We start from the raw sequence: 9,594 nt of genomic DNA on the forward strand, positions 1-9,594 counted from the left end.
TGCTGATGCCCTGCTAGGGAGTGCCCTTCAGCATTGCTATATTGCAATTGATTTCATCTTGGAAAAAGTGTTATATATATTTTTAAAAAATCTGTTCATACTTAGCGTGGACACCCTGTATACATAGTCACAAATGCGCACCCCATATACATATACGTCATAAACATATAGCACCCACACATATGTAATTTACGAACACATAAAACACATAAATATACAGGGTGCCTCACCTAAAGTGATAACAAATTCTAACGGGCGACGTACTCGCCGGAGGATTGTGGGACTTTCGGCAATTACTTTCTGGAAACTCTCTTGCCGCCTTTTTAGGAAGGCTTTTGGGGAATTTTTAATTGAGGGAATTTATTTGTTTCAATTGAACTTCGAAAATTGCCAAGCGAAACTCACCTTTTTTTACAGAAATATGAAGTCCTCCACGGATAGCCGCAGACACAACAAAAATCATGCACAGTGTCGAAGCAGAAATAGTCGAATTTTTTTTTTAAATTCCGGTTTTGCCCCGCCCGCTCCAGTGGGATGATATTTATTCCAGCGTATAGCAGTCTGACACTGTCAGTGCGTTTCATTCGTAGAATGGTTCGTTTCGTAGTTTTTCGCGCTACTTGAAGGAGGGGGGGGGGGATATATATTTATTGAATGGAAAGGTCTGCCAGACCAAGGTCGGCATGCTATTCCATTAAAAAAAATCAAAAGAAAACGAAGAATAAATAGAAAGGAAAGGACGAATAGGAAAAGGTGATTCTCCGTAAAAAGGAGGAAAAACAAAAACGAAAAGAAAGAAGGGAAAAGGGAAAAAAAATAGCAACGAAGAAAGAAGAAAGAAAACGAAAGAGACGGAGACTTGAAGGAGATGGAAAGTTCGCTTGGGGATGAAAGTTCGCTGGATGAGGAAGACAATGTGTTCTATCTTGCTCGAGGAACTGGTCGTTCTGTGCTCTACGGAATCCTTCTACAATCCAACAGCTTCACGGGGAAACAACGTATTTCGTGGCTCAAGTAACACACAGCGAAATACGTAGCAAGATGAGCTCCAATGCTGAAAGTGCAGAGGTTAGTAACTTTGGAAAAGACGGAAGTTTTAGATGCATTTCTGGACCGGAGTGTGCTAGGTAACCGCGTTATTGTGAGTGGTGTGCCGCTACCACATTTGACGTTGACGTCGTGCGGTGCATGTAGTCAAACAATTTGTGTGCATTATTTTATACTTACGATTCGTAGTATTGTTATTTTTCGCCCCGTATAAATTATTCCGGATGTCGTATCATACGACGCTGTATCTCTAGCCTGGATTGACTGAGTAATGCTGATATCACAGTATTAGTATGATTAATATTAGGGCTCATTTTATTAATAAAATTCCTTGCTCCCCATGAACGTGCTTATTACCTTAGTAGATTAATTACGTACGGTTGCTGTATCACTTCATGTTACTTTATATGACATTTCAACCGCACGTTGTTTCACGTTCGAAATCCGAACTCGCTCTTTCATGTGAGCTCGAATTTGTCAAGCTGAAGATCCTCTGTTTGACTCGAATATACGTTTAGCACGCGTCAGAGAAGTTATTCATCATTTTACGGGGATGTATATGTGGTGTCGCCACTATGGCGCATATGTACAGCACGAGTGCCGTCGTCATCAATAAAGTGTTCTGGAACAGGCTATGGTCCGAGTAATCTGAACTGAGAGCGCAAGATACGCGGACAAAGAACGGAGAAACGGAACAGGACGGGCGCTAACTTCCAAGTAAGTTTATTGAAGAAAATGAGCAAAAAAGCAGAAACCCCCTCAGAGCACACGTGTCACCTTCTGGGCGCACAGGTTCTGGCACACCCTTCTTTGTCCGTGTATCTTGCGCTCTCAGTTCAGACGTCTCATTACCAACTAGCCCAATCCTCAACCCTTCTCAAGTCCGAGTAAGACACGACTGTGGTAAAGTGGAACGGCTGGATCCGTGACTAAAAGTGCAGAACGTTCGTCTCTGTGTCAGCCGCCTCATACATTGAAACCCACGGGTCACACGTTGTATTTCGTACGACTCGCGTCAAGCTTAACTTGAACACCGCTCCAGTCTGCGAAGCGGAAAGAGATCACACTGGCAGCGGCTAGCGGAAAAAAAAACTCCTTCATGACGAATGTCGTTCATCTAACTGTAAATAGGTGAACAAAATATCATCCGCCGATATTTCTACTAAACACCATAAGGGTCCGCAGGATGTGATGGCGTTCAAGTTAACTGTGATGCGAACTGTACCTCCATCGGCGTGTAAGATGAACGAAGCCCAGTGTTGTGTTGAAGATGATGATGCAGACTCCAGAGAGCTGCCACGGTGAATGCGTTTATTTGCTGGTGTACCTCCTTTTATACCCGTACACCTAATACCGCAATGTCGATCCGTGGGTAATTTCCATCTGTTGGCCACTTGGTTTGCTTGCCTTGCTAAACAACGTCACAGAAATATGCGTACAGTAGCAGATTATCTACCTAAATTCTTACTATCCTATCTTCTTAAACTAATAACATCAAACAACTCAAGGCAGTTCTCGTTGTTTGTTCTTAATTGCTTGACGAACGTACTTATTCTAACAGCAACTCGAAATGGTGCCCGACGAAGAGGAGTCTTATGACTGGCAAGCCCTCCGAGAATACATCATGGAAGTTATGCTGCCCATCTGCTCGTGCGGCCTGGCCACTGGGATTGCCCTGGGAGCCGTACTTACGAGCTTGTTCCTGCAATTTGTGATCTCACCAAAGACCATCAGGGACTTCATTGGACTCAAGCCAACGACAACCACCCCACGGACCTACTTCGCCTACCCTCCTCCCGCGAACGTATGTTTCACCAGGGGTTGTAGTATGATGTCCAATTTACTGCAGAGCATGCTGAGTGAGCATGTAGAACCGTGTGACGACTTCTATGAGTACGTATGTGGTCGGTATGACGTCGCGGGAAGAGGAATGCTCAGGGCTTTGCAAGCGGATGTGAACAGGAAGGCGCGGGAATGGGCGGAGGCCATGGTGATACCAAAGACGGGACAAACGCCGGAGCAGAAAGCAGTGGCCATACTGCGAGCTTGCAAAGCTACGCGTACGAAGTGAGTACCTGCACATATTGTACGTACAAACAACATTTGTATACATATTAGAGAGCAGTATCTTTACAATGGGCATATGACCGCGTAGGTTCGCTTGAGAAGACAGTGACAGTGACGCGACCACGTGACCGCCAGAGTGTGTTTGATTCACGCTGCTGACATTAGATAACTACCACAGTAACAAAGCAACTGTTAAACAATTTCAGAAAACATTAGAGGGCCTTGAATAAAAATAGGGTTTGAATGGGATATCAAATGAGTGTCGCCAAAAATTTACGTCGTTTCAACGCATTTATCGCAATGCCCAACGATGCAGTACGCTTAGGCGGCAACCACATGGAGCACTTTTGCCAACTGAATGGCAGCAGAACTTGAGAGGAATGGTGACCTACTAAGCTAATAATAGACGACGGACCGATGAGCCGGTTTCTGCCAAGGGTAGATATTTAGTCTGAGGAGAGGAAGTGACACCACCCGACGGAACCGTGTGCGCCAATGAAAACACGCTTCACAGGAAATGCCACAAGCACGTGACAAAGTCACCTGTAATCATGCCTATGACCGTTTTTTTTTTGGGGGGGGGGCTGGGGGGGAGGGGGCTTTGCCCTCTTCGCCCTGCCTCCTAGAAGGACACGCGCGGACTTCGACGTGGATATCGCAGGTTTCGAAGAGGCCACCCCTTTGGAACGTTGAACTTGTTCAGTATAAGGACATCAACTTAAAATATATCCTTTGCCAGGAGGTGGCAAGGTGCGTGCAAAGCGAAGGTGACTAAATGAAACATCAAAATGTTATTTGTGGCACATGCCAAATCGGAAATGTGTGAGGAGATAACGGTAATAAAAATGCAGTCTGATATTTCTTTAGTGAGCATTGCTAGAAGCACTCATAAGCCAACATTCTCTTCGTATCTCAAAATTTCTTGTAAACACTGATTTCTAGATGTTATTAGCACCGTACTTTTTCAAGAACCGCTAAAATATCATTTATGTTACTAAACAATGCGTACAGCAGTTTACTACAATAAGCATTGCTACATCGCGTGCAACAAGCGGTGGTAAACGCTAGGCGGACGCTTCACCATGACAATCTCAACGTGGACATTCTGTTCCATGCGGTTGCATGCTTCGATACCGTTCCGTTCACGCTGAGTTGGCGCTCCGTTGGCCCGATTCAGTTGGCAAAAGTTGCTCCATGCGGTTGCCGCCTTACTCACGTACAACGAAAACAGTTTCAGAATGTGTCCAGTGCATTTTTGTCACATGGGTAGAACTTTGGCCGACACACAATTAATGGACGCTAAGGTCGAAACGTTCCAGCTTGACGTAGTTTGGTCATATGCTATAGTTACGTGCAACGCAGTGACCAATCACGTACTGGTTCAAATGCTGTTATCCCTAAGAAAACAGAGTTGCGGTCGCAAAGTCAGATAAAGAGCAATTGGCATGCTTTGCGTCCTGGAGCTGGAACTCAGTGCGCCGTCCATTCACAATGGTGGCTCTAAACACGTGACTTCTATTCTGCCTTACTGGCGTCGGCGAGGGCCGTGACGTCAGAACCGCATGAGCTTCTGTATTCGCGGTTCTCATTTTCCCTCCTGGATTTCTTAATCTTTCTGGAATTTTCTCTCCTCAACGAACCTGGATTACGGGATTCGTGATAACTGTTCTGTTCGTACGACACATTGCTCAGCTGGATGCATGTGACGGTCGAATGATGCGTGTATACTCGTATGAGAGAGAGATCCGGGCCAGAACAACGCCGTTTCTCGGAATGCGCTGTAAACACCCCTAATGAACTCACGCCAACTTTTCATCCCTTCATTTTATTCCGTCACCTTGCTAGGTAAAATACGCAAGAAAGCTATGTGGTCCCCTAGCCTATGCTAGTAATGGGTCTACTACAAGAAATTCACATTTGACAATTGGCAGCAGTAACAGAAATTCGTGCATTATAAGTTCCATTGTAGCACTATAACACATACTATACACTATACATATTATATACAATACAATACACTATAACAAGGCACCATACGTTTACATCAATCAGTGAGGTGCACACACGCAGAGAGAGACATATATATTACTAGCACAATGTGGCAGGACCTGTAAAGAGGATGTTGTGCAAAACACGTATCGTCAGCATAAAGAAATGGCCTGAGTACCTTTAAAGCATTGTCCGGGAGGCTATTATTGTACAAGAAAAAGAATACCGGTCCCATGGCTGACCCCTGCTGTACTCCAATTTTCATTTCCGATTATTTTGACGTCATTCTGCTAACTGTGACAAGCTATCTGGCGTCCCGTAAGATAGCTCCCAAAAAAAAAGTTTATATATGCCCCCTGAAGCCGTAAAAGTCTAACAAATTCAATAATAGTTCATGATCGACCCCAGTTCAACACCGTCACAGGAAAGCGAGGCGGCGGACAGATGTTCTGATGTTCCGGTGCCCAAGTGTCAATGTCCTCAGTGTGTTGCCATGTCGAGGATCAATCAATGTTGTGTCTGTTTCGTTATTCATTAAAGGTTGTGCGCTCGGTTATCTCTCCTCATCGTTCTGTTTGTGTTTTTGTGGCGCTTCTTTACCTTCCATTATGATTTTTCTCTGTACTCGTTTCTGTCACTGTTGTCTCGCTTTGTCTCTGTACTCGTGCCTGTATTTAGACGCCGTACTAGTACCTGTATGTCTCATTTGGTTTAGAGATTTAGTTTAACTTGACTCTGATGGCGCGCATTTTATTCTGCAGCAATGTCAACGACCCAACGGACCTTCTAAGTTTTATAGCGCACCAAAGGATGTCATTAAGTGGTGCAGACGCTTCCGATCCCTTAGGTCGCCTCTTCGAGTTATCCTTGCACTACGGCTTGCACGTCCTTTTTGAGATTGCAATACCAGCTGCGGGGGTTTTAACACCTTCTGGCCAGCGGGAGCTGCATTTGAATTACAACGGGCAGTACGAGTCTTGGATTCGCCGCAGTTCCAAAGTAGATGTCAACTACTACGACAAACGGCTGACTGTGTTTGGTGTCGATACTTCACTGCAGCCCTATATAACTGGAAGTGAAACCATCGTTCGCCAGGTTATGCAGACTGTGGCAACATCCTTGGCACGGAAGACTAGGGTTCCGATCACACGCTTAGGTATGGTCTTCCCCAGTGAAAATAGAGTAAATATAAGTTTGTACTGTCGCTACAATGTTGTGAGCAGCTTTTCCTTGATAAAAGATGAAAGTCACTGAAAAGGTTAGCAGGCTGTAGGACTCGAACCCACATCTTCTGGATTACCGGTCCAGGGCTCTACCAATTGAGCTAAGCTAACAGGCCTCCCCAGCGACTTCCATGGGTGCGTCATCTGAAGGGACAAACCAGCCACCCTCTCTCACTCTCTCACTTCAACAGTTGCCGCTTGCGTCGATCCCGTCGTATGAATGTGTGTATGAGTGAGCAAAAATATAAGAGTGAAAGGAGGATGAGTGAGAGAGGGTGCCTGGTTTGTCCCTTCAGATGACGCACCCTTGGAAATCGCTGGGGAGGCGTGTTAGCTTAGCTCAGTTGGTGGAGCCCTGGACCGGTAATCCCGAAGATGTGGGTTCGTGTCCTACAGATGGCTAACCTCTTAAGTGACTTTCATCTTTCGTCGTTAATTTCTTAGGCAATTTTTAGGCTTTGTATGTATTTGTCCCTTCCATGCTGTTCCAGCCTCAGAACATCAGTTCTCTCATGTTCTCTCAAGCTTTTCCTTGACACGGGGAACAGGAAGCGATTAACCATCGGTCTGCTATACCAATCTTTCTCTGCTCATGCCCAAGGAAGTCCACATAATAAAATAATTAAAAAACACTAGCTAAATGTGCGATACCTTTAAAGGTATCAACTACCTTTAGGAGCCTTTGTTGAGTTATATGAATTTTATTAATGTCACAGACACATTAGGCAGCCCCTCCCCCCCCCCGCCCCCGCGCTTGTGCTAACCTAATACAAAGAAAATATATATATATATATATTTTTTTTTTTCAGCGCCTACCTGGCTTGATGCTATCAATAAGTATGCATCGCCACACTACACAAAGAACGACTACGTCAGGACATCAAATAAAGTGATAGACCTTGTAGAAGGGGTTTTCAAAGGTGTATCAAACCAGCGCATCAATCTATTGGCCCTGTGGGAGATCATTCGTCAGTTTGGTCCCTATGTCAACAACGAGCTTCGTGACGACAAGGATTCAATCTACTACGCCCGCTGTGATCAAATGTTGAGTCAAGTTGCCTCCATGAGCTTCTTCTACTCACACAGCCTTGTCACTCCTAGCGCCCTTCGATCTGTGGGAACCCTAGCATCTGTCATTCAAAATGGCCTTTTGGCGTGGATTTCGACATCGACACTTGTAGACCAGCAAGCTTCGTTAGAGAACGTGGCGAAGGTGAACTTTGTGCTTGGCTTCCCTGAAGGTCTCCAAACGAAACAGGACTTGGAAACGTTTTGGTCGGTCGTGCCTAATGTTGGCGAACGTTTTCTGGGCGCATGGCTCCGTCAGCGCAAATCTTGGACGATATGGAAGCTGAATCATCCCGGAACTTTCCTGTTTTTTACGACCGCTAGGGGACTTCCAGTCAATCGGAAATCCCGCGTTGTCGGCGTGTCAGCGACGCTGCTTCATAACATTTTATTCCGCGAGGACTTACTGGCTGCAGTAAACTACGCTGGCCTGGGACACCTTATAGCCACTGCTCTGGTTGAGGGTTTCGTGTCCTTCAAAGGTACGACGACCTGTCAACAGAGAGATTGGTTGCTGGGACTGCACGTCGCCCACAAAGCCTACCTACAACATTCAGCGGAGCAGGCAGTACGCTTGCCGGTGTTGAGGCTGTCATCCCGGAAATTGTTCTTCGTGTCAGCGTGCCTGAAGACGTGTGCCCCGCGCGGCCTAGACGGCACGGAGAAGAACGCCGTCTGTCATGACATCGTCAAGAATATGCAGTCTTTCGCCGAAACTTTTGAGTGTGCTGCCGATAGTAACATGAATCCTAGCAAAAAATGCAGCCTGTCACGGCGACTCAGATAATAAGTTCATTACGTGTGCGTGTTACTCTGCATCTACAAACGTTTATTGCAAGTATGAGACTCGTGAAAGCTCTACTTCCTTATATAGTCTTTCAGCCCCCATGCGACATAAAAATTGCGGGTTGCGAAGCAGGGCTGGCTGGTTGACAGTGATTTCGCAGGGCGTTTGTATAAAAATATTTTTGTTTGCTCATATCGTCGCACAATTGTCGCACGACGAACAGGTACTGGGTACGAGCAGGTGTCGGGACATGCGATATCCTGTGGCAGCGCTTCCCGGCTGACGTACATTCTGCGAGGAACGCAGCCAGATGCTGTGTGCAGTGCTCTGCTGTGCTATGTAAGCAGTGCTTATTTATAATACGCATTTAATGCATTAACACGTGCCAATAAGCACTTCCATTTCAAGTAATCACAATTCAAGTATGGACTGCTGTGTGTGGTCACAAGCTGCACTCTGGTATACTTTGGTAATACTTTTCTAATACTCTGGTAATAGTGACTGCGTGTAGGGTTTGAGCGTAAAAATAAATTGTGGCCATTTGACAGCTGTCGATTTTGTAAAAGACAGAAAGGTGACGTTAACATGGGTATATCTCTGTCCTGCTATAGCAGCTGTCTACATCCACGCTGAACACGTGAGCGTAAAAATAAATTATGTGGCCATTTGGGTCACGCGATACATTTGTTTTTGTTTTGTTTCCGCAAGCTAATCTTCGACGCATGAGGCGGCATTGCTCCTTCACCCTCTCACATTCGGGGTGAAGGAAAGACGTACGCGTCTCCGAAGATGCGCACTGAACAAAATAAAGAAAAAAATGGTGTTCGTTCACGAAGTTTCTGCGGGTGATCTATCTTTTTGTTCCGATAACGGCTCCGGTATCAGGTGACCGAAGGGACCAGATGTTCTCATTGGGACAACTTCGTAGCTTTTATAATTAAACACTTAATTATTGAAATTTAATTAAGACATTGCCTTAGGAGTTTGCTAATGCCCTCCTAAGAAGTTCTCTTCAGCATATGCTGTATTGCAAGTGATTGGATCTCGGCAAAAGTGATATATATACATATATATTCCGAACGATGGAATATATATGGATGGGATATTGGAATATATATATATATTCCAATTCCGAACGATGCGCAGCTACCCAGAGCTGACGAGCCGCAAACACGGCGGAACACGTGTCGTCTGGTGCTGTCGCATCGTTCCATGAGTATATATATATATATATATATATGTGTGTGTGTGTATTTTTTTTTAAATATGCTCGCATGTAGCTTGGACAGCCTGTATGTGCTCCCGAAGTCAAGATGTGCGTGTATACAAAATTACATACAATACAAAACAAAGACAATCCTATAATTAATTCAGACGGTCATTTCCAAGCAAGCAGCATGAATACACCATAGA

At 45.2% G+C, this 9,594-nt stretch overlaps 1 protein-coding gene across 1 annotated transcript; it reads left to right on the forward strand.

Annotated features, from left to right (window-relative positions):
• The first annotated feature begins 905 nt into the window (after positions 1-905).
• LOC135386173 (uncharacterized) lies at positions 906-8,687 on the forward strand. The gene is made up of 4 exons (XM_064615940.1): positions 906-1,068; positions 2,609-3,114; positions 5,865-6,259; positions 7,136-8,687. Exons 1-4 carry the CDS (start codon positions 1,042-1,044, stop codon positions 8,179-8,181), a joined length of 1,974 nt encoding a protein of 657 aa, XP_064472010.1. The 5' UTR covers positions 906-1,041; the 3' UTR covers positions 8,182-8,687.
• The last annotated feature ends 907 nt before the right edge of the window (positions 8,688-9,594 follow it).

This window comes from Ornithodoros turicata, chromosome 2 (assembly GCF_037126465.1).
Source record: "Ornithodoros turicata isolate Travis chromosome 2, ASM3712646v1, whole genome shotgun sequence".
In the NCBI taxonomy this organism is placed as follows: domain Eukaryota; kingdom Metazoa; phylum Arthropoda; class Arachnida; order Ixodida; family Argasidae; genus Ornithodoros; species Ornithodoros turicata.

Bases quoted from the DNA above. Each gene is read 5' to 3' on its own strand.
- LOC135386173 (XM_064615940.1), top strand. From the start codon at position 1,042: ATGAGCTCCAATGCTGAAAGTGCAGAG. The intron at 1,069-2,608 runs GTTAGTAACTTT...TTATTCTAACAG, and splicing joins CCAATGCTGAAAGTGCAGAG to CAACTCGAAATGGTGCCCGA. The intron at 6,260-7,135 runs GTATGGTCTTCC...TTTTTTTTTCAG, and splicing joins GGTTCCGATCACACGCTTAG to CGCCTACCTGGCTTGATGCT.